The following is a 26,627-nucleotide window of genomic DNA, read 5'->3' as shown; positions in this document are numbered from 1 at the left end:
AGTTTAATTTTCTTTCCACTACCCCTAGCTAGTCTAACTAGAAAGTTGGTTACTGTTACTTGTTCAATTTGTATATTGTCAATAACAAAATGAGGCATGTTAATTGGCAGTTTATGTTTTTTGATAAGAGGATGGAAAAGAACCCATTTAGTTTTATCAATTTTAAGAGATAATTTGTTAGTCTTAAACCAGTCAGATATTTTGATTAACTCGATGTTCACGCAATTAAATAAAGTAGGAATGCTTTTGCGTGACATAAATAAATTAGTGTCATCAGCAAACATATTTGTTATTAAATACGAGGCTTAGTATAAATCATTAATATAAATAAGCAAAAGAAGAGGCCCTAATATGGATCCTTGAGGAACTCCACATGTAATATTTAACAAGTTTGATGATAATGTTTCATTGGCGTAAACAAATTGTTTTCGATTAGTTAAATAACTTTTTAACCATTTTAAAACATTGCCTGTTATACCATAACGTTTTAATTTTTTAGCAAGAATTTTATGATTAATGGTATCAAACGCTTTCGCTAAATCAATAAATATTCCCAATGTGAATTTATAATTATTAAATGAGTCTGATATACTTCTTGTAAGCTGAATAATAGCATGCTCTGTTGAATTACTTTTTTAAAATCCATATTGCATGTTATATAATAATTTGTTTGATAAAAGGTGATTGTATATTCTGTTGTACAAAATTCTTTCTAAAATTTTAGAAAAAACAGAGAGGATAGAAATTGGACGATAGTGTTTTGCATTCGTTTTTTCTCCTTCTTTAAATATAGGAATAATTTTTGCTATTTTTAATTCATCGGGAAAAACTCCCTAATTAATAGAGCATTTAAAATTTGGAAAAGTATGTCTTTTATATCGTCAAAACATTTATAATAACATTCCCATTGACATCATTTGGACCAACTGCTTTATTTGACTTTAACAATTTATAGGCACTATTAAACTCTTCAAAAGACAAATCAAAAAAATTTAGATACGAGTTTAGAGGGTCATATGTTGCCTTTATTAATTTTTTAGAGTTTGGAGTTTTTTCGGCTAGGTTTTGTCCACAGATACAAAATATTTATTAAATTCGGAAGCAATTGTTTCTTGATCAAGAAAAAAATTATCATCTACTTTAATAACTGAGGGCAAAGATTGCGATATTTTTTTAGTGTTACCCGTAACTTCGTTTATTAGTCTCCAAGTGCGTTTAGTCAATTAGTTGCCAAGTGCGTTTTAAGTTTAGTTTGTATTTTTCAAGTAAATTAGAGTAGTATATTGATTTTGAATTTTTCCTTAGGCGTTCGAATAGTCTTACGTAATTTTTACTCCATTTACGTAATTTGTACTCCATAAATAATTATGATGCAACTACACAAACAGATTGAATCTTGAAGAAATATAAGGACTAATCTAGTATGAACTAATTAAATTTTATTTGTACTAATTTAAACTTATATAAACAAATCTGAACATTATTAATAAATACAATTAAAGAATGAAAGATTTTCAGATCCGTCAAACTATTTTAAAAACTAAATATATTTCTTATTTTGGCAAAAAACGCATCCCTTTTGAGAGAGTGGCGTCTGTTGAACAATCATTCAATTAAAAAGCGTGTTCTTTGTTGTTTCCAAAATGAAGCTAAACTTTCAAAATAAAGTGTGAATAAAATCGTTACATTGCAAAAGCGTGGATTTAAAAATATTCTATAGCGGTTTTAAAAGTATAATAAAGATACGAGAAGCGTTTGTAGTTATTATTTATATAGAAGTATATTTTTTCAATAACACTACAAAGACATTAAAAAGTAACGATTGAGCTGAAAAATAAATATTTTTTGTTTTATTATTTATCCTAGAATAATCTAATTAGAAAGTGTTAAGTACAGTATATTTTATGAAAAGTATTATTTAAAGTTAATTTTATTTCCTGGTAAGCTTTTTAAAAACACAATGGCAAAAATAACTAGTGTAGAGAAAAGAAAAAGAGAAGAAAAAACTTGGAGGACCATCATATTGACTTCATCATGGTTAACTGTTTTGATACTTCCAGCTTTTTTTTATATTAACTTATTGGAAGTGACAAGTTCAATTTCGAAGTTGGAGACTAAACCAATACCTTATTTTGTGTGCATTTTGCTTGTGAGTGTTATTTAAATATATTTATTTACACATGATAAAATTATGATAACAATTTTTTTATTTGTTGAAAATCTTATTTCTTTTATTTAAAAAAAATAAAGCAACAAAAAATTTAAATGTAAGCTGTATAATGTAACACATTAAAATTCAGGTCTAACGCTTAAAGCGTTTTCCAAAATATATATAAGGATGTACATTTATTAGAGTAATTTGGCATAATATCAAAATCTTTCAATGTAATTTAAGAAAATTATTCGGTTGTTAATATTTTATTCAAAAATATCAATACCTAGATAGTTTCAAGTAAGTCTTTTAAACGCCTTTTTAACGTTCAAAATACGTCTTTTTTAGGTCCCGTGCCCGCTGGGAAAAGAAATTGTTTTTTAATTAATTCATATAAATTTTTTTTACGAATGTTGTCAAATAGAAAGTAGTAATATATATATATATATATATATATATATATATATATATATATATATATATATATATATATATATATATATATATATATTGAATATATTAATAACTTAAATTTGACCAGTATTAAGTCTATTGATACTGTTGCAAAATGATAGGTAAAAAGTAACAGTTTCGTATAGTAGCAGATGAGATATAAATCCAACTTTAACCTTAACATTAATCCTCTATCAATCCTGAAGTTACGTATCTTTTGTATATATTCACAACTACATAATAGCTGCAATTTATTTCACATCATAATATAAGCAAAATATACTTCCATTACAAAAGATTATATTTTACCAAATACTGCTAAAATATATCTAACAAAAAAACAGAAAAAATAACACTCAGTTAAAAAAAAGAGAAAAAATTAAAATAAATAAATAAAGTAACTTGTAAATTTAGAAAGGATTAATTGAATATATTATGAAAGGCTTTTTAATATAGATGATATTGTTATAGGGAACTCGTAGAAGACTGAATAAGTCTTATCATCGAGAACCTTGGCGGGAGTGGCGTAATAGTGTTGCAAAATTTTGATTGTCGCAAATTATTATTGTCGCATTTTTGATAGTCGAAAATGTAAAAAAGGAAAAGTGTCACAAATTGTCACATTATTAATTGTCGAATAACAGAACAAGGAATATTGTCGCAAAGGAGTTTAATGAATGGTGTCAAAAACAAAAAAAAAAGAATCGTATCGAAAATGAATTTAATGAATAGTGTCAACAATAGAAAAAAGGGATAATGTCCTAATAAATAATGCCATACTGAAATAGCCGGCTGCCAGGGGCTTCAGTATATACACCAAATATCTTATAGCCTGCAGCCGCAATGGAGTGCCGCAACATCAACTGAGGGTTTGGGGTTTGGTAACAATCTTTTCTTTCATTATTTTTAATTTTTTTTTTATTCTGTAAAAGCCGTATGTTATAAAGATAAGTAAAAAGAGTAAGCAATTGGTGAAATTAACTATCTGCGACACTATTCCGTTTATACTATTTGCAATAATAATCTTTTTTTTTGTCTCTGACTCTCTTTATTAAATTCATTTGCGACATTATTCCTTTTTTTTGCGACATTAGGCCTTTTTAGCATATTCGACACTATTCTGAAGTTCATTTTTTGACACTATTACTTTCACACTCTTGGAGTAATATGCAAGATAGACATAAGCATTGTGATTCCTACGTGCAAATATTTTAAATATTATTGCGATAAAATTTGTTTTATTTTTTCTTGTTGTATTATGATTTGTGTGTGTGTGTATTGAATTTTATGTTTTTTAGATTTATATATAAGTACGGCTTTTCTTACGTTGTAAATTGTTTTAGTTCAAATTTTGATTTATCATGGAACTAGAATTATTCTATGTAATTATCTATATTAAGAACAAGATTTTTAAGTTTTGATTTTCAAGAATATATATTGTCAGGAAGTGTAATTAAGGTGTATTTCGGAATTAGTTTGTTATATAAATAGGGGCCGCGATATGAGAGAGAATTGAGAGCTTTTTTTTTTCGGGGTACGATAAACTTACCAGTTGCTCTAGTGTTAAATTTACTGGTAATTGAATTAAAGAAGTTTTTTATAAATCGTGAAAGGAACAAATCCTAATTTGTGTTTTAGTATAAATAGTATATTAGCATAGATATCAATTTAATAAATAGTTAATTTGATAAATGATTTGAATAAAATCATAAAAGATAAATCTTAGAATTCTATTATATATTTTACTGTTATTAAAGTTTTGTTTTTTTAAAATGTATTACTTTCTAAACCGTTTTTCGTCTCCTCACAGCGTTTTTATCATAAAACATGTAAAATTAGATTCTAGCTTAACAGATCAAGCAACTTTAAAAAGAAGGATTACTCTTGTTGAATATAGAAGCATTTTGTTCAAAGTCAAGAACCACCTAAAGACACTTTCAGGAGCCCCCAGTCTTCCATAAATTCTGACCTTGATAAGTTCATTTGACTGAGGACCTCTGATAAACTAAAGTGTTTCCAAGAGCTTCAACTTCTTTGAAGTACACCAATAGACGTTTGGATTATTCTCCAATAGACGTTTGAATGTGTTTGAGGTGACAAACAGGTCAGAAAGAAGGTTTCCAAGAGACTTCAATTTTTCACGGATATTTTTTTCAACTACTCGCTGGAGAGCTACTTTTTTAAGTGTTTAAAAGCCCAGTCTGGAAGCTGGAAAAAGTTCTTTTTGTCTTAATGGCCCTGGAAAAAAAGTTTACCTCAATATAACATAGTTTCTCTAGTTTATAATTATAAAATAGAGAAACTAGGAAAACTATAAATATATATTATGAAGTTTTTTTTTGTTGTAATAAAAGTGTCAATAAAACAAAAGCATATTGAGCATATATGACTAAAAGAAAATATTTTTCGCCTGGAGTAACAGGAAGATGCCTTCCTATTCCTTGACTAAGATGCCGAGTGCCATAGGGTGAAGGAAGCTTGTTAGCTATAACGGAAGCAGCTACTCTTTTTACTGCTTTTTTGTCTTTTGCTGCATCTTCAAGCAAGTTCTGTCGAAAGATATAAGTGAAAAGCATGCTAAACAAGGTTTCTCAACAACTAGCTGTTTTTTTGGCTGACTGGTTGTGTTTGTTGTTCCAATCGGCTGCGGGCTTCCAAACTTGACTTTTTTTAAACAAATCATGCAATAACATGGTGATTCTTTTGTTGCAGCACGAATCTTTACCTTTTGTTAGTCAGGCAGTGAAGGATGTTGAACATCTTCAACATTGTCTCTTTTTCTAAGGCCTACTCGACAGTTTTTGCAGATAATAACTGAAGCTATTTGCTCTTCAAAACCGACAGCTAGACCAAAAACTTCTTCACAGCGTTTAATTATAAAGTCATTTGTTTGTTAGTTTTTTTCAAACAGAGAAAACAGACAGTTTTTCTGTTAGCATTATGATTTTTTGCGTGACTTGGCATTTTAAACAGTTTTGCACTTGTATTTTGCTCGAAAAGCACAATGAAACTGTTCGCAGGCATATCCGGTAATTTTAAAATCAAAAAAGGTCCAAAAATTTTACAATTTTTATGTAAAAAATATTTTATTTTATTCAAATAATAATCTTTTCAATAGGCCAAAAAATCCAAATTTTCAAATCAATTTTTTTTTCACAGACTATGATGAAAGACTTCAAAACCAACTCTAATGTATACCTGCATACTTGTACTGTCATACCCCTGAAGGCTTTTCTTGGGAAAAGAGGTTTAAAAGTCAAAAATTAAAGTCATTTTGTGACACAGTGTCATCACCTGAACTTTATTAATATAGCTAAATCTGTTTTTGTTTGATTAAACTTACTTTAAAGGAAACATTTAAAGTCGGACATTAGATCCATAAACAATAATATTATTTTTTTTTGTTTTTGATTTTTTTTTTGTTTCTTGATGATTAACAAGTGAAAATTAATTTTGTAACCAAAACAATCTGCACTAAGCAATGCAACAATGCATTAAACTACAACCAACCAAATGCAATAATGATGCAATAAACCTAATAATTGCAATGGCAAAGCAATTTCAATCTAGTGAAGCATGCCTAATCCCAACGTTGGTTCAATGATCAGCCAATCATATGCCAAGCGGCTTGCTGTAACAGTTTGTTTGTTCGAACATTTGTCGAGAACTAACATTTTGGCTATATGTTGCTTTGACGTTAAACAGACGCTCATGTTTTTATTTATTTTTTGATAAAATTGATCACAAAGTTCTTTTGAAGAATTTTTAAAAGTTATTAAATTATAGGAAACCTTTTAATTATACTTAATAATACTTAAAATTATAGGAAACATTTAAATTATACTTAAAAGTTAATTTAGCAAATGAAAGCAGTTTTTTTATAGTAATAAAGTAATGAAACTGACCCATCTAACTTTTTAAATAAAACTTGTAGAGCTTTCCAAAGCTTTAGACTTTGACCACTTAACTTTCTCAATTATATTTCTTTTTTTTGGATTGTCATCTAAACCCTGCAAACACGACCTGGCGCAGTGCCAATCAGCACAAACTGGATACTCTTTATCTCTCAGCTAAATGTTTTCAATATTCTTTAATTTTTGCGCAAATGTAAAACTAAATCTTATTCATTTTTTTTAGCATAATTTAAATACATTAAAAGATAAGAATGAACACAATTTAGGAAACAATAGTTTAATTTTAAAAAATCAAGTATTGCATTTTGTGAAGACTCTCTTTAGAACAAAGAAGTAATAATATGTATAATTTGTTTTACGCATTTATTTCAATGTTGTTCCTCTATGTTTAGACTTTTTTGTGCAACTTGCTTGCTACTGTCAAAGAGTATGAATATTTTGTGGTTCACGTAAGTTTTAAGCTTTTATAAAACTGTTTTTTTAGTGTAATTTTTTTATTGCATACATACACATTCTTTTTTAAGGGTATTTGTATGTATTTCTTTTTTTTCTTTTTTATGTTTTTTTACGTTTTCTAATTATAATCAAACTATTAAACTTGATCAATCAAACCTTTGAGCGATTTAAACACAAAACAAAAATTAAATACAAAGAAAATACTTTTTTTTCTTCAAAATTTTAACTTGAATGTAAACATTTTTTAATCAAGTATTTCTTTAGAAAGGTCTCTGCTTTTTTTACTCTAGCACTCTATTCCAAAAGTTTCTTCAAAGTCGGGGATCATTTTTTTACTGGCAAAACATTTTTGAGAGTTTAAGTTCAGCACTTGTTAAGAAATAAGCATATGATAGATATCTTGTTGAACCGCACTTTACGCAGAGCCGCGCTAAGACTTAATCATGCAAATGGATTTGACCCCTTTCTTCTTTAACTTTCGTTCTCCACAAAAAAACAAAAAAAACAAAAAAACAAAACAACACTTCTATTATTTAAAAATGATATTTGAAATGTGCCTTAACCATCCATAATTGATTCTGCCACTGATCAACATACAGGAGTTAGCGGTAATTTTTACCAATTGACAATGAATGATGCTGTCAGTCAATATATCAGTTGAATTTGTCAAGATAACACATTTATTTTGTCCCGACAAAAATATTTAAGTAACCATTTTATAATTATTTTTTATGAGTTACAAATAGGATTCCGTTTTAAGTAACGATTTTATGATTACTTTTTATGAGTTACACAATAGGATTACTTTTCAAGTAATCATTTTATGAATTTCTTCACAATTTACACATAAGCATAACCAAGCTCATTTTAAATATTTATATATAAATATATGTGTATGTATATAATATAAACTAAATCTAAACTTTGTGTATGTCATTTGTGTATGTCATTTTCAATAAATATGATTTGACCTGAAAATTCTTATTTGATTCTAAACTTTTTTCAAGAGATTGTAAAGTCCCATTTGACTTTGAACCGCATTAACTAACACAAGTTTTATATTACTACATGTGTAAATAACAACCATGTCGTCATTAAACGAGACGTCTCAACAAAGACATATCCCAGTGGGCACAGGACCTAAATAAGACGTCTTTTGAACGTTCAAAAGACGTCCAAAACGTTCAAATGACGTTAAAAAGACGTCTTTTTTACATCTTGTGCCCACTGGGATGATGCAGTGACAACAGAACTTTGACAAAGTTATTTTTGATTATTTTAAACCCTCTTAAAGAGTACTATATTGTTCCGTACTGTCTTAAAGAGCACTTTTAGAGAATTATTGTTCAATAAATTGATTTTGCTGTTCAACGTGACTGTTGAAATGCTTTCAGCGCTTGAAGTCGAAGCCTATTGTGTTGCCTCTATATCATCACAAGTATAATCGCACCTTTTTAACATATTGACCACCCCAAATCCGGAGACCGCTACAGTCAAGGAAGCTAGCTGTTTGTACTACCATCGACATTCATCCAGCGCTTGTAAACACGGAAACCCGTGAGTATGTTTACATGTGCTCTGCCACTCCGTACTTTTCCCTTTACTTTTTTACTAAACTTGTATGTATTGGTTTCATGCAAAACATGTACAGTATATTTCCATAGAAAATTTCTAATATAAGCTCCATGAGACGAGGCAATAAAACTTCAATAAATCATATAAGGGTCTGGATAAAAAACATTTGGTCCGCATGAGGCATGAAAACATTCAAGAAGTTTATAAAAAAATGTTATGATTTAAGCAAGATGCCTGTAAGTCATAATTCTCTTTAATTATTTTTTATTTTAAAAAAAAAGATGCTGCGAACAATCTTAATGCCATCTTTGATTTTTCAACCTTCAAGACAAAATCTAAAAATATGCTTAATGTTTCAGCATCTGCACTAGGTTATCTCAAAACAATTTTTTTTTTCAAAAATCAAATTGTGGAAAAGTTAAATTGTTATCATTATGTATTAGTAGCTTGTATTGAAAATTTCAGGCGTCCAAACAACTCTAAGGTAAAAAAGGAAATTTCTATATAATAGAATTTTTACTAAAATATTAAATTTTAATGTCCCGAATATAGGTAACTTTATTTCTCTAATAATCAAAAGATGACATTGGAACAATGACTGACTGAATTTCAGGTTTCTCAAACACCATATATTCTTTTTCTGGTACGGCAAAATACGGAAATTTGCTAAGGATGTTGTTCTTGACGTCGACATCTAGTTCTCTGTCAGCAAGAGACAAAACCACATGCTGGGGAACTAGATACCAACTGCGCCAAAGAAGACTTTTATTGAGAACCTTCAAATATTTTGCATAGGCTTTGAAACCATTTGGCATTTGGATTTGGTAGGCTAATTTAAAAGCTCTTAGGTCATTTGAAGGAGCTTGAATGGCCATAGGACTCTCCAGAAAGAACAGACCATGGAAAAACACAATGCTATTTTCGGCAGTGTTTATGTTCTTGAAAGTACCAGGCACTACTGTTTTTGAATCATTCGACGATTGTTCTGTGCCATCTGCAGGACTCGAAGGTAAAGACAGTCACTCATAATCCTGTCATCATAGTGAGCTCTCAGCTGCTTGAAGAAGAAATTAGGTATATCTGCACCCAGGAAGTAAGCCAGTAGCAGGAAAAGATACTTGTAGTCTTCTCTCTGTAAAGAGTTATTCTGAGGTGCTGTGGTGCAAAATTTTTTAGTTTTAACTGAAAGTTGGTGCAATTAAGGATCTGGTATAAATGCATCCTAAGACAATTCAAATTTCAAAATTCTTTCAAGTTAATTAACTTCTCTGTGTTTTTGCGGCCATAGCTTCTGAAGTAAAACATAGAGGTGTTTGCTTGGACTTTTTGTTGTACCAAAAACAAGTTCCATGACATGATACACATGTTTCTCATATATGTGGTGTCTGGAAGTTAGCTAGAGAACAAGCCTCCCCAAAGCATGAAAAATAATAACCTATATAGCTCCTTTGTTCTCTCCTGTGTTGCTAACTGTGGTGTCAGCACACACTCCAATGGTTTGATCTGATAGCTCATAGTGTTCGAGGATACTTTGAATGGCTATAGCCTAGTCGCTTCCCTTGGGGCTTTAATTTTCAAAACGCATAGCAGAAAATCTTAAGGGTCAGCTTCAGGAGTAGAAACGGTTATAGCTATACTTTCATGAATTGTAGAAATTGTTTTTTCATTGGTGTGCTGCCTTATAATTTTAGTGTAAAAGTTAATTACTAGCCTTAAGCCTCTTACTTTGTTCATGTTCTGCTTTTGGATGATCTTGGCTTCTGAATCTACTTTAGTGTGTGCTTTACTGGTCAGAGTTGATCTTGAGATCTTCAACTCCTCAATGATAATACCACCTTAATAAAGAGATGTCAATACCACCAATGTTACCACCAATGTCAATATCATCTTTATAAAGAGGTGTCAACAAATAGGTTCCTGGTTGAACACACAATACCTTATCTTGCCATGATTGGGACCCAATTGTTCAGGAGTTCATCTATACTTAAATGAAGACTAACTTTGAATGAAATTTTTTTCCCCTGAAATCTTTTGCGTCTTTGTAAGAGGCATAAAAGCTTTGCCAGAGTTTGGAAGGCTATCAATGTCTGTGTACAAGGAAATTTCAAATTCTCTTTATTCTTGTTTTTCTACCTTCACTTTATTCTTTTTCTCTTGATTTCTGATCTTTCCATTATGTGAGCGCATTTTTTCTTCAATTGTACTTGTTTTCTTCATAACCAATCAAGCATTTTTTTGAAATGTGTTATCAATATCCGCCATCTTGATCATACGTCCTTTGAGGCAGTGCTTTAGAAATTCAATGTCTTTTTTTTCGAATGTCTTTGTTCCTCATTAGATCACTTTTTATTAAGTTAAAGATGTTGGCCTTTTGAATTGGAGATAAGAAGTTGCTTTCATTTAAAAAGTTTACTTTTTTGCAATTGCTTCCTTCCAGAGTCTTGAGTCTTTTTAGAAATTAATACTCATTGATCTTGTTGCTGATTTTGTTTTAAATTTGCTGCTTTGTGAGTATGAAATCGTTGTCGAATCCAGCATTGCCCCTCAAGTTTACTAGTTCTCTCAAAATGCAAACACCTCTGATTGTCTGTTGCCATTTCTCTTTAAACTCTCCTTCTTTTAACTTACTGCATTTCGGATAACTTTTTCCAGAAGCACATCCAACTTTACAGATCATATTGGTAGTGCTAAAAAAAATGTCAAATGGTTAAGTATAAATAAACAGATAGAATTCAGAAATACTTCAGATGTTACCTAGTTTCTTTTCTAATTTTGAGCCAGTAAAACCTTCTGAGAATTTCTCCAGTTGTTGGAAGTCGATTTGGAGCAAAGCATAGCAGTGGAAAGCCTAACAAATAAAACTGTTAACGCTTTCTTGCAGCATTTCTCAAATCTTAAGCTGGCTCTAGTATTGAATTCTTTTATTTTTTTCCATTTTTTATTTTGAAGCCTTTGTCTGAAAGTATAGCTAACAATACAATTTATAAATTTATATATATTTATAAACTTATAGTATAAAGTATAGCTCACAACACAGTAGTTTCTTTCATAACAGCAAATAATTCTATGAAAAAATACTTTTTTTGCCAAGCAAAAAAAAAAAAGCGTACCATACATACGTACCGTCTACATGATGCGTATGATATGCGTATCGTACGCATATAGCATACACGCGTTGTTTTTTATTATAATAATCTGCACTTAACAAGTTATTTGAAAAAATTTTCTTAGCAAATGAAAAATCAACTTTAATGAAATGAAAACTTATTAAGAGAAACTTATTAAGTAAAAATTTTAATGCTAGGAGAATTAGCAAACAAATCTTTTGTTTTTTGTCTAACATCTTATTAAAACTATTTATTTAATTATTTAATTATATTTGTTACGTATTATGTATAAAAATATGTAAATAACTAAAAAAAAATAATATAAATAATTTTAAAAAAGCATTTAAATAAAATAAAAAACGTTTTTGCTGAATTCTCCTAATATGAAAATGTTGTTTTAAAATAATAAAGTGGTAATGTAACTGAAGGGCTTATTGTGAAACAATGACACAAAAACAAATATTTAAGAAAAATAACTTATAAGTTTTATTTAAAAATTAAAATCAGTGCTTACCTATTATTCTCTCAAATTTATACATCATAAAAATTCTAACGGATATTATATATTGGACAAAAAATATAAATAAAAATTGCGTATACTTTTTATGATTATAAAAATGATAATAACTCATTTTTGAAAAAAGTGTGGCTTGTCATTGTTTCACAATAAGCCCTTCAATTCGATCGTATAAAAGTTTTTAAAACCTTAGAATTGATTTGAAAAGCTGAAATTTTCATTATAAGCTAATAACACATTTTGGTAACTATTAAACTTTTCCACATTTTAATTTTCAAAAAAAAATAATTTCTGAGACACCCTAATCTACAGGATTGTATTATTTCAGAAGCTTAAGAGGATGTCTAGACGCTGCATAGATAACTTTGAGCCATTTAAATGTAAGTTAATATTTCAAAGTTTGACTAAATAGAGTATTTTTTATGTTATTTAATTTCAGTTTATCCTGTTGCAAATTATTGTTGTTTGTACAAAATATTGCCTGCAATAAATACCAGTGGGTCCAAAATTAATTTTTGGAACATTATCTTTCAGAACGACCTATTCCTTCCGTTTATTCAAATGCTTTAATCATACAAACTTTTCTTGTCAAAAAATTTAACTCAATTCAAATTACCAAATGTTTTTCATGCTAAACGGACAACCTCACTACATTTTAATCCTTATTAAATCAGGTGCTAGTTTTTCATCTCAATGGACGGTAAGAGGCTCATTAGTACTGCATATTTGTCCCAAGTCATTAGTTAATTTTTTACTTTACTTTTTTTCCTTTTTTTCTTTTTTAGTTTAACTTATGATTATTATATTTTTATGAAGTATTGCGGCTGATGTTGTTAATGTTGGTGCTGATGTTGTTAATGTTCGTGCTGATGATGTTAATGTTGCTGCTGATGTTGTTAATGTTGCTGTTGATGATGTTAATGTTCTTGCTAATGTTGTTGATATTGTTACTGATGTTGTTGTTGATGTTGTTAATGTTGTTATTGATGTTGGTGCTGAAGTTGTTGATGTTGTTACTGATATTGTTGCTGATGTTGTTAATGTTCTTGCTGATGTTGTTTATGTTGTTGCTGATGTTGTTGATATTGTTACTGATATTAGTGCTAAAGTTGTTGATGTTGTTACTGATAATGTTGATGTTGGTGCTGAAGTTGTTGATGTTTTGCTGATGTTAAATCATTATTTGCACTTAAATTGAATGGTTTAACATCTAAGTCAGGTAATATAATTTTTTCTTATTCAATTTATTCTTTGTAGGATATCTAGATGGACTTTAGATATACCGAGTATTTTGCGTCAGCACTGTTTTTACCTCGCTTTTGAGCTATACGTAAACTGAATATTTGACAAAATCTTTTATGCAACTTTTAAATTTCCGTGCTTTTTAGATAGTTTTCTTCACCTTTTTTTCCTTTGTAACTTCTTACTTGTTAGCATAATATTTTAGAATATGTTTTTAAAATTACAGTCGTCTATATAGGTTCAAATGTGTCAGCATGAGCTGCCAAACAAATATATTTAATAATACATAAAATAAAGGTTTTAGAGGGTCCCTTAATGCGCATTAGTTTTTTTCTGCAATTATTTAACCATAACTTGTTTATCTCTAATTTTTTTTTTAATTTCAAATTTTTATTTTTGTACCCCATAATTTATATTTATTTTGAATATACAAAGATACAGGTTTCTTTTTTTTACTTTTATTTTAATTGTGTTAGAAAGAGAATTGGTATTAAAAAACCAACATTTGAGACAAGTACTTTTGCCTTTTTGTTTGCGTCAACTGATGCTCCTAATAGGCGGCTTTTTTCTTGTTTTTTTTCTCTTTATAAGTATACATAAAGAAAAAAGACGCTTATTTGAAGCAATTATGATAAATGCATTTATAGAAGTTGTAAATCGTTGAAACAGTAACACGTAGTGAAACAATGCTTATTCTATTAAAACAGTTAAAACAAAAATAACAGCTTTTATGAAACAAATATAAAAGTGTTTTGTGTATGTCACTAGAACTTCAGTCAATTTGGGTATAATAGCTAATTTAATGTGAAAACAAAGTAAATTAAAATAAATTTTAAATAAAAATATTTTTGATATTTAAAAAAGTACAATAATAAATAATATAATGATAAATAGTATAATACTAAATGTGTAAACCCAATTGTCAGCGGTGGTATCAACACTATTATACTTAAACTAGCAGAAAGCAACCCGTAATACGGGTTACGGTCGGTCTGTTACTTTATTTATAGTGTTATTTCTGTTACTTTATTTATACTGTTACTTATATTATAGTTACTTTATATATATATATATATATATATATATATATATATATATATATATATATATATATATATATATATATATATATATATATATATATATATATATATATATATATTACTATATTAATATATAGTGGCTGTTTTCCACAATTTAAAGTTGCGAAACCTTAACTATTACCATGTAAGAAAAACTCCTTCAAATTAAAAAATTAAACCATCTGCAAAATTAAAATAAATTAATTTACCAATTATTTAACGTTATTCGAGTAATTTACAACTGACATAGGTCATATCAGTGTATGGCAGAACCATTTTCCCAGACATTACTAAGTTCAACACAATACGTTTTTAGTTACTGACACAAAATAATAACACTTCATCATGCTTTAAATTGACGAAAAAGTAAAGCTTCTTGTTATATTTTTTATAACATGAACTTTAAATAATAAGATTAATATGAAGTATATTTTGACACTAATAAAGGACCTCCCTTCCTCGTTTTTGCCTTAATGGTGGCCAGGAGAATAAAGTTATTTTTATTAAGAGTAATCAAGTTTTTGATTAAGACTTTTTACCAAAATAATAAAATGTAAAACAATGATTTACATTTTTAAGAATTTTTTCTTTATAATACATATAAGAATTTAACATATATAAGAATTTTTTTTTTCCACTAAAGTGTTGCAAATGCAAACTAAGCTAATTAATTAGTTAAACCCGTTATAAAATTTAAGTAACTTGGTATTAGACAAATACGCAAAACTACAATATTCTCCATGTATTGAAAGGTTTTTAGTTTGTTTTTAGTTGCGACCCCTCTTTAAAAACATCCCTTAAGTTACGTACAACAAAATATTAGGCATAAAAAAGAGAAATTAAAATTGAACAAATTGCATATATATATCATTTTAACTAACAAAAAGTTTACAATAAAAGGAAATCAGGTTTTTTTTATATATCGTATAAATGCGTCAATCGTAAATCTTAAAGAAAAAAAAAATGGAATTATGATACCATAATTACAAAAAAATAAATAAATAAAAAAAAAAACCACATAAAAACTCAAAATCGATTTACCTATTTATAGTAACCTATGTTGACATGGCAGTTAATATAAACATTTATTGAAAATGTAACTATAAAATCTGTTTCCAAGTACAAAAGGATTAACAATACTAAAAAAAATAAAAATCAAATTAAGATATAAATTGCATTTTTAGAAAAATGTTGTCTTGGCTTTTAGTAAATAAATAGAAGCATTAAGTTCCAATAATGAAACTACCAATTATTCATTTTTAACAATAGACACCAACGTGAAGGTAAGCCAAGCAGTCTATCAACACAAAACATCACAACAATAACACATAACAATAGAATATTTACACCCTTGATCCTAAAATCCAGCGAAAATAACAAACCAAATTAAAATATGAAAGACAAAATTAGAAAACCAATTTTAAGTTAACTATATTTATCTTTTTACTAAACATATAAATACATAAAAGTATATTTGCTTTTATATTCAATATTAATTATTCAATTACTTCAAATTTAGGACATTAAAACGCCCTAGATTTAAAGATCAAGGTTGCATATTCTCTCATACACATTACGCTAAACATTAACAGATATTATGTGTTTCCAGAATAATTAAAAAAAGGCTAAACAACACAACCTAGCTCTAAAGCAGTAACATCGCCTGGCACCAAATACTGCCAAGTCACACCTCTGCTATAAGTACACCGCTTGGCTGGCAAGGTTATCAATCTTGCTCAACATAATGCCAAGCCACACCACTTTGAAAACATGGAAACAACATAATTTTAACATATATACAACTATAAACAAATATGGTTTTATATAACAAATATAAACTCATTTTATAACAATATTAAATGACAGATATATTTATCAAAAACTATGAAAAAAAATTTTAAAATAATAAATAATAAAAAATATTAAAATAATAATACAGAATGTGCTCACAACCTACAAACAGTAAATTTTCGAAATGAAAATCTGAAGACTATAAATTAAGAACATTTCAGAACAAAAGGTAAATTAGAATCTGATGGAGCCAACTGAATTCGAGGAACAAAAACCCGTTTACCACCGGAAACACCTGTCAAAACCTCTGCATCAATATAATTATTTTGAAGAGCACTAACTTTCATTCGAGTACCATTGCATAGCCCAGCTTTGAGATCTAAATTCCTAAGTAGCATAATTACACAACCAATTTTCAATTTTAAACAATGAGGTGGCATACCTGAAGGAGTTAAGCTGTTCAAAAACTCAACAGGAAAGTTGTTTCTTTCATTAAGGTCATCAGTATCAATTTGATCAGCACTTACATAAATTTTGACCTCACCCCGCAGACACTTTAGCACTTCTTCATTGATCGATAATGAATCAACATTAGTTGGTGTTAAAATCACGCGTTTAGAATAATCATTTTGATCAGCATCTCCAAAAATCTTTTCAACAATCGATTCATTTTCTCTAATAATGCACTGATTTGGTATTTCAATGCATCCTTTAAAAGGATCCTCCTCTTTGACAGGCATTGTTCCACTACCAAGTTTAAATAGCCATTGGGAAAATTCTCTTTCCCCATCATGTGCTCTCATATTTTCAGTTAATGTAAATTTCTGCACCCATCGCCACTGTAAGGAACATTTTATACACGAATCTACAATTTCAGCTGGTTGTCCTCTTTTTACAACAGGCAATATTTGCCTGAAGTCACCACCAAAAAGAATGACTTTTCCTCCAAACGGAAAGTTGTTGCAAACATCTTTTAACAACCTATCAATTGCATTTAAGGCATGTTTAGGTATCATGGATGTTTCATCAAGCAAAAACAAACTAACTTGTTTTAAAAAATGTCCATGTATAGAGAATATCTGGAAAGTTGATTTTCTACACTTGGTTGCTCGTTTAATGCAGCAAGGACAGCATTACTTACGTTTAATTGATTGACATTAAGAAGCGGTCTCATTCTATTAGCTTTGTCAATTGATTGCTGAACATTATCATTTAAATTTTCTAGATTAAAATTTATGTATTCATCAACAACAGGCAAATTATAATCAGATAGCGTTACTACTTTGATTAATAATCTTTTTGATTTGACATAGAGTAGCTTGTTCAGCTAATATAAATGGAACTTGGCGATGAATGAAATCCTCCATCATAAAAGCTTTGTATGTATTCCAAAGATGCAAAGGGTTGTCAGGTTTACAAAAGGTTAAAATAACTGAAAACAGCTGTCTAATTTGCTTTGGCATTCACGTTAAAACTGCCTCAGAAAGAGTATTCTACCATTCAGTGTCATCTTGCAACAAACCTTTTAAAACACATGCTTCGCGAAAGGTTTCAAGAACTATTCCATTAACAGTACGCAAATTCGCCCAAGATGTTGCTCCTTTTGCCTGCAAAAGTAACAATCTAAGAAAAAACATTTATCCTATTGGACTAACTTTATACATTCTTACTATCACTTTATTTCCACCTCTTTGTCTAACCTTCCATTTACAATGTTTATCATCAAATACAAAGTGATATGGAATGTCTACATATGAATAGCGATGCGCTCCTTCATTTTCAGAATTTAATTTAAACCGTAAGGTGTATCGCATTGGGCAGCATGATCTAAAGCCACTTGTTCTTCTCCTTCTCTAAAATACACAATCTGATTCTCAGGAAGATGAACCTTAAGACGGATAATAGTGTGTGACATATGACTTATAGGATACTCAAATATTCCCCACAGTGCCTCAGGTGCACTAACATAACAACAATCTAAAAAAGTATTTACTTCATTGTGATTAACCTGTTCATTTATCAAAACATTCGCACAATCATGCCCTTTGTATATGTATTTGTACAAATATTTAACAGCCTTTACAGATATGCAAGCTTCAACATAAATGTGGGCTTGATATTTCTTAGATAACCAAGGATTGTAAGGTACCACCCAACGGTTATCTACATTGTTGCCTTTAATATTGATAACCAACCCATCATCACGATGCCTATATTGTGGATAACCATTGTGAACGGCTACTGTGTTAATTTTTCTGCACACTCCATCGTTTATGCAGGGAGAATTAGGATTCAATATCCCACATGGGCCGTGAATCATGCAAGTTTTAATAATATCATAAAGTTCACGATTAACAACCGGATCTGGAATTTCTGCACATTAAATTATTAATATCCTGTGCTGTTTCATGTTTATCATCATTGGCTATTGGCATTAAATTATCATCATTACTTGGCATAAAGTAAAATGTGGGCATGCGGCAAACCACGCTTTTGAAACTCAATAACCTGAACATGTGTTACAACTTTGCTTAATACACCATGTTTGAATATATCATTGAGGAGGTTATCTAACTTGAGTTTAAATACTCGAGTGACCAAATCAGGTCTATCATTTGCAGTCTGACCTGGATATAAATTTTCTGTTATTTTATGCCATTTTGGGTTGCAAGTAAAAGTAATAAAAAGATCTGGTTTACCATACTTTTTAATAATTGCCATAGCATCTTCATAATTATCTTTTAAAGCTCTAGGACTTCCTACATAAGATGATGGCAAAATAACTACTCACCCTGGTCTAACATTACGTTCGTTTGCAATGCTGTTAACATGTTCATGTAAGGCATCATACCGCTCGCTTCTCAGTTTATTTTGATTATTTCTGATGAAAGCAAGATGCTGGCCTTTAATTTTTACATATGCATCTACAGCATATTGCTGAAATAGTTTCTTGCCATAAAATAATGAACAGAAAAATTGGCGAACAGAAAGTCTATAATTGTAGAACTGAGATAATGTAACATGATTTCTAACCAGTGTGGCACGCTCAGAGTTATGCACTAACTGATGCCAACCAGCATCACCTCTTGGGAAAAAGAGAGGATAAATCATAGGATCTAAGTTGGCTGACATACTTGATACAATTTTTAAAGGATGACCTCTTGGGTAAATAACAACTTCCCTGGAAGTTGGGGGAGCACCATCTTCGCCAACAAATACAACTGCAACTTCATCATGTGAAGGTAGATTATAGCAACGCCTATCACCCCCTTCAAGTAAAGACATTTTTACAACAGAAGCTGGCGACCTTCTATAGCAGCTTGACGAATTTCTTCATCTTCTACTTCAGCCATATTTTTAAATGCAAGAGCAAATGGACTTTGTTCAGTAATTATAGTTTGCAATTGAAACATTAAATCACGTAAACAAAGATCATTACCACGTTGTTGCATTCTAAAATTTACTGATACAAGTGGATCATATATATACAGTTGAGAATATATTGGTAGAATATCTTGATTTGGCCTAAGATTACCTACACGATGATAATTCTGGCCACATATTTTAAAACATGGAGGCCCATGATTTATTGGTCGAACTACAGTTGCTTTAAAAGAAGCGAAAGAAAGACAGGCATTATAATTTCAAATATGTTTTAAAAAATTAACATTAGCATTACGATCTACATAATTCCCTGTAAATAAATCCTGTAAAACTTGTGTAAATGGTGAAAGTGGAGATAAAGCTACCTTACCATTATGGCAACATAGAAAATGTGTTTCATCTGGAAATTTCTTAGCACCACAGTGCTGACAAATTTGATTCATTTCTCCTAAATAATTATAATCTGGAATAGCATTACTTCTTGCTATAGAATACATTCGACCTTGTCGAACAGATCTTCTTACATTTTGGCGATAATTAACTTCACTTCAACTATTTCTGTCATTTTGGCGACGAATAACATTATCTTGATCAAGCCTATTTCTTTCATTTTGGCGACGATTAACTATATCTTGATTAAGCCTATTTCTTTCATTTTGTAAATGAATAATTTCATCTTGCCTAAGTCTATTTCTTTCATTTCGTCTACGATTATTTTCAACACGCCTTATAGCACTTACATCGTCTTGTAAATACATAACTTCATCTAGCCTATCATCCATTTTAATGTCATCATTATTATTAAACATATTTATCAAAGCAACACTAATTATTTCTTTGTTTTACTACTCTTAAGTTAACAAAATAAAAAAACTTAATAAATAACTGAAAAAATCTTATTCAAAATATTATAAAATAAAGAAACCAAATAAATGCAAAATAAAATTAATTTGCCATCATCAAAAGTAATACACCTGTATTACTTTTTGCCAGAAACATTTTTTTCAAGGAGCAAAGGTTTTAACAATACTATAGATAAATTTATAACTTATATTTCCAATATTAACATCTATAACACGAAGCTTTAAATTTAAAAGTACAATTTAAAAAAAGACTACAATAAACTAATTACTTATAAAAAAATTTAAAAAGATTTTATATTACCTAACAATTTAAGCTACTAAACATTATCTACCTAATGTCAACTTAAACATTTTTAACTCGTACCATAAAAGGTCATGACTTCTTTAAGAAAACACTTGGTTAAGAAAAGTCTGGAAACTACTTAAAAACTAAGAAATAGTGTATTTTACAGAATACAGAATTGTAACTAATATCGAACAATAGGTATAACTATGCGCACTAATGATAATATTCACTGTGTTATTTCAGATAAAAGTCACTAACTTATGTTTCTGCTTGAAGAAATTATATTAATGTATTTATATTAAGAAACAAAAGCAGCGAGTTCTAGTAATGAAACTACCTATTAATCATATTAAACAACAGACACTAACATAAAGATAAGCCAAAGGTAACAACATTACACAAAAAACTATTAAAGATGTTATGTATTTTCAGAATAGTTACATTGAAGGCTAGACTACACTTAGACCTAAAGCAGTAACACCGCTTGACTGGTAAGGTTGACGAATCTTGCTCTAGATCTATATCTCAAATATATTGTGTGTTATAGTTATACTAACTATAAAACACAATATTTTTTTTAATTTTATATAACATATAAAAACACCTCATTTAACAATCATGTACACATTAGATAAAATACATTTCATACTATTATAAAAACATTTATATAAACACATTTATAAAATAACTATATAACATATATCATCACATACACGTATTTATCAAAAACTTTTTAACTTTGAGCATAGTATAAGCATATATGCAAACCTTTAACAACTATAAAACAACATTTATTAGCAACAATTATTTTTAATGCAACAAAGAATGCAGACTACAATTCACAACATTAGAATGAAAAAGATGAAACTATTAAAGAACAAAATCAAAAATTTCTAATAAACAAAAATACAGATACCTTGAAATGAAGCATAACAAGCATAACATTTTTTTTAACTTTTCTATCCCTTATTATTTTTCCTAAGAATATAAAATATACAAATAGATATAGAAAAATATAAAATAGATTTAAATAAACGCAAGATTATGTATATAAACTTACATAACCACAAACAACAGTCTTATTTTATTTAACTTTTCATATTATTTATATGAAAAGTCTTATTTTATTTAACTTTTCATATTATTTATATGAAAAGTTAAATAAAATAAGACTGTTGTTTGTGGTTATGTAAGTTTATATACATAATCTTGCGTTTATTTAAATTTATTTTATATTTTTCTATATCTATATGTATATTTTATATTCTTAGGAAAAATTAATTAATATTATTAAATTATTTAATATTATTAAATACATAAATAAAATTTTATTCTTATTATTCTTTCTACAAAAAATAATCTTAATCTATAAATAATCTAACAATCTTAGTCTATAAATAATCTCATAATCTTAATCTATAAATAATCTAACCCCTAAAAAATGAAAACAGGCTATAAAAATTAGAAAAATAAAAACAACCAACAACAAACAAACGATTATTTAAATTTTTATTTTAAACAATGAACAACATCAATTCTTCTTAAAAGAATAAAAGTAGTGATCGTAAAATTTCGGTTTCAGCCGAAATTTTGCTTTTAACCGAAACCGAATTTTCGGTTTCGGTAGTTTTTTAAGTTTCGGTTCAAACCAAAATTTCGGTTTGAAGTTGAACCGAAATTTCGGTTCAACTTCAAACCAAAAACCGTAATTCAAAAAGCATTATTAAAATAGTAATTAATTTTTTTCAAATTTAACTTTGTTGACAGATTTTTAATTAATTTTTTATATATAAATATTATATATTAATATTAAATATATTAATATACCCATCTAATATATTTATTTTTTTAATTTACAAAGTTATGCATATTTTATGATTATAAACGCTTATAATCTAATTCTATAATTTATTCTATAAACGTCGTTCATATAAAATGTAATCGTTTTTTTTCTGTAAAAAATTTTGTTGAAAACATTGTAGCGTTTTTATAAAAAAAGTTGTTTTTTTTAATAAAATTTTGTTGACATTTCAAAAATTATTTTTTTAATTAATTACAAGTTAACATTTTACATTATATTCTTAATTATTAATTTACATCATTTCATTTATAACAACAAATCAACTCTTAATAAAACAAATATCAAAAGAGCATTGTTTAAACACGTTATTTCTTACTTGTAAAAATATTCGGTTGTGCCGAAATTTCGGTTTTGGTTGAGAAATGCCGCAACCGAAATGAACCGAAACCGAAATTTCGGCAAAATTCCAATTTCGGTCGATCACTAAATAAAAGTACATCAGCTCTAATTCGCTTGCTGACCCTTCTCGAAAGACCGCATGGAACATATAACCGTGCATAAAAAAGTCTAGAAACTACTTAAAAACTAAGAAATAGTGTATTGTACAGAATACAGAACCGTAAGTAACAATACGAACAATAGGTGTAACTATTCGTAACTATGCGCACTAATAATATTCATTAGCGTATTAATATTTAGATGTACATAAAGTTTTTACTTATTTTTCAACAGAAAAAGTCAGTTAATGTGTTTTATGGTGTGGTTGTATTACTCAGCATCTCTTCTACGACAATTGTCTTGGCTTCTCTTTGCGAAATGGTTGAGCAACTTAAGCACTTGCCTGGTTCCTGTGAATTTAGTCAAGCATTAAAAACATGTAATTGTTTTTCATCAAACTGGAACATCGTTTTGCATATTGGAGACTGTAATCATATACCATTTCTAAAAACAAAACTGTACCATGCTTGTGGCGCTTTAGGTTACAGCATGGTCATTTATTGTGTTCTGATCATTCGTTTTGTGTCATCAGAAAGTATTGTAAAAGAAATATTTTTAAAAGTGTGTTTGTAATATTTGAAATATAAGTAATACTTCATGTTGTGTTTATTTCATACTTTATTAATTCTTTTTTTTATTATATAAATGTTTAAATCTAGGTAAATTCTAATGAGCATTTTTTTCATTTTAGGATTCTACTCTGATTGTTAAACATTGTCATTCTCCGCCTCCTCCATACAAAGTATGAAAAGTACTAATTTCAAGTTACTCTTTAATTGCGAAAACGTCTTTTACTTATATTTTCACAAACTAGTTTACCAAGACGATAAAAATCAAGACGGTTTTTCTTATGCTGATATTTTTAAAATAAATTTTTTAGCAGAGTTTTTATATATAAATTTATTTACAAACGCATAAATGTTTATGTAACCCAATGTTTAATATTGCAAGCAGCATTATATTATACATTATATTATTCAATTTATATAAAAGATAAAACTATTTAAAACAGAATTTTTTTATGAAACGTGTAAAGTAAATCTTAAAGTAAATCAAAAGAATTATTCCTTAAAAAAAACAAAATTATAGTTTAGAGAAAAAATTAAATTGAGAAAAGAAGAAATGATTAAAATTTTATAAAATATTCTGTGTCAGGTCTGGCGTATCTACCCTGTTACTGGTAAAATGTAATCTAGTACAAACATATTCTGATGCCTTGTAGAATTTGCTTTTAAGCAAAGACTAGAAAAAGTGTACCGTAATATCAAAGTAGTGCTACTTTTTTATCGTTATATAGTTAGAGGTGTCTTTGTTACTGTTTTTTCTCACCTTTAATATACTTTAAATGTATGTTTGTCATTTGTCTAAACCTCTAGCATGGTGTTAAACCACACGTAAGTTATTATACGTTTGTGTTCTATCTGAACTTCCGGCACAGTGTTTGCTGGTCCCTATGTTACCATCTGTTTTTTTTTAAAATAACTTTTGAATAAAAGATTGAATAAAATTAAAATATTTATATAATAATGTAAAAAATGAATAAATTTCTGAAGTAGTGCGAACTCAGTTCCAACAAGAGACTCAAACAATTAAAGATTACATTCACCTTAATTTCTAGTATTCTGTTAGATGAATTTATTTTCACTAATATATTTACAAAATATCCCGCTCAATGTCTTAAAATAGTGCCTCAGGAAAAAGTTCTTAAACCTATTCCAGGTCAGGTCAGGTTTAGGAACATAACGATTACCCTGCAACTGGTATCTTATAACCCAGTAATACCTGCTACATGCCATAAAGCAGTTTAGGCTTTATTTTTAGGTTAAGTTTGCTTGGGTTACGCAAAAGCTAGGAGAAAAAAACCCGACTTAAAAATCCTCTGCCTTATTACTCTTGGTTAAGTAAATGCTGGAGATGGTGCTACAATAAAAATACTCATCTTGAATAAATGTTAACTGCATCCAGCTGCAACTCTCTTACTTTAGAGCTCCTGGTTGATTATGAACTAGAGATTATTTCTAAATAAAAAAATCATCTAAGGCAGATGTTAAATGCATCCAGCTATTGCTTTGTAGCAAGCCTACTTAGCAAAAACTTTAGGAGTAAGCAGATTAAATATTTGAACCAGTTTTGCGTCTCTTTTGCATCTATGAGGCTAAAAAAGGTTTAAACCTATTTTTGATTCTTTGATGGTGGCAATGCAGCTCTTTCTGTTATCTCCAAACGATAATACACATAACGGGTACATATCATAAACTCAATTTAATGGTTCTGAGGCCTTTTAATTGTAAGGTTTCCCGAACTCTGCATTAACTCTCAGAAAGGCTAGTTCCAATAATAGTTGTAAAATATCAGAGTTTCAACAGTGCCATTTTGTATATGGATGGTGTCCATGCGTAACATGGACACCATCCATGCATAAAATGGCCACATTAGGTATCCTAAAGTTACGACTTTGGGCTATTAATTTAGGTGTTCATTCTTAATCTTCAAGTATTCATTGATACTAGCTTTAATTGGTTAAAAAAATTCTATATGTCACATGTTTGGCTTGAAAGTATACTTACCAACTTATTTCTAATTGTCAATATATCAGATTTGAATCCTCTGACCTTTCCTTTACGTGCTTTCGCTCAGCACCACTTCACTCTATAACTTTTCTCTTTGTTCTCAATCGTTCTCCTAGTTCTTTTGACTAATATTCTTAAAATATAATTTCTGATCAAATTAACGATAGCCTTCCTCTTTACACCTGATCTAATATTGTTTCTATTTATGACTTCAACGCTCATTACACTAAATGATTAGACTCTAACACCATTGACCCTACTTGCACTAAAATCCATAACATCTTAATTATTTATTTTTATACTCAAGTAGTTAACTTTGTGACCCAATTTCGACACAATCCTAATCACTTACCTTCACTCCTTTAATTTTATCCTGATCCGAGCTTGTGTTCAGTTTTAGGAGAATAGGAGAAAAATTTATAGTGATCATGCAATGGTATTGATAAATATTCAAACTCGTACTTCTACTTCGGACTATTCTAAAGCTGAATAGAATTCTTTTCGTAGTTTTTTCTACTGTCGTTGGGTTAATGTCTTTTTCCCCTCCACTGAAAAATATATAAAATATCTGAAATAGTCTTACAAAAGTGTTCTCCAGAGCTCTACACTATTCTCTCTAAACTGTTTAATAAGTACTTGACTGAACCTTGCGTTCATGCGTGATGAAAAATAGCATTTGCGGTTTCAATTTTTATAAACTCGGTAAAACATCCTCCAACTATTGTCCAATCAGTCTTCTCTCTACTATTAGCAAGGTCTTTGAGTCTTTGATCAAATAATTTCTAATATCTTATCTAGAATCAAAATAATTACTGTCTGACAACTCATATTTTTTTTCATTTTTCGTACTACGACTGGTTTGCTAACAGTTGTGACTGAAAGGTTCTATTGTGCATTCAATGAAGGCAGCAAAGAAAGGGTTATTACTTTTGGCAT

At 28.9% G+C, this 26,627-nt stretch overlaps 1 protein-coding gene across 2 annotated transcripts; it reads left to right on the top strand.

The window, feature by feature from the left end:
- The first annotated feature begins 1,840 nt into the window (after positions 1-1,840).
- LOC105844537 (uncharacterized) lies at positions 1,841-23,872 on the top strand. Of its 2 annotated transcripts, XM_065815444.1 has the most exons (4): positions 1,851-2,149; positions 6,912-6,968; positions 23,356-23,682; positions 23,813-23,872. In XM_065815444.1, the coding sequence occupies exons 1-4, from the start codon at positions 1,961-1,963 to the stop codon at positions 23,867-23,869; spliced, it is 630 nt and encodes a 209-aa protein (XP_065671516.1). In that variant the 5' UTR covers positions 1,851-1,960; the 3' UTR covers positions 23,870-23,872. The 2 variants fall into 2 exon arrangements, with proteins under 2 accessions (XP_065671517.1, XP_065671516.1); XM_065815445.1 differs by lacking the exon at positions 6,912-6,968 and having other exon boundaries at positions 1,841-2,149.
- The last annotated feature ends 2,755 nt before the right edge of the window (positions 23,873-26,627 follow it).

The sequence above is a fragment of the Hydra vulgaris genome, chromosome 13, assembly GCF_038396675.1.
Source record: "Hydra vulgaris chromosome 13, alternate assembly HydraT2T_AEP".
Taxonomy (NCBI): Eukaryota; Metazoa; Cnidaria; class Hydrozoa; order Anthoathecata; family Hydridae; genus Hydra; species Hydra vulgaris.
This window is presented reverse-complemented; position numbering and strand designations above follow the sequence as displayed.

Bases quoted from the DNA above. Each gene is read 5' to 3' on its own strand.
- LOC105844537 (XM_065815444.1), top strand. From the start codon at position 1,961: ATGGCAAAAATAACTAGTGTAGAGAAAAGAAAAAGAGAAGAAAAAACT. The intron at 2,150-6,911 runs GTGAGTGTTATT...CTCTATGTTTAG, and splicing joins ATTTTGTGTGCATTTTGCTT to ACTTTTTTGTGCAACTTGCT. The intron at 6,969-23,355 runs GTAAGTTTTAAG...ATTTTTCAACAG, and splicing joins ATGAATATTTTGTGGTTCAC to AAAAAGTCAGTTAATGTGTT.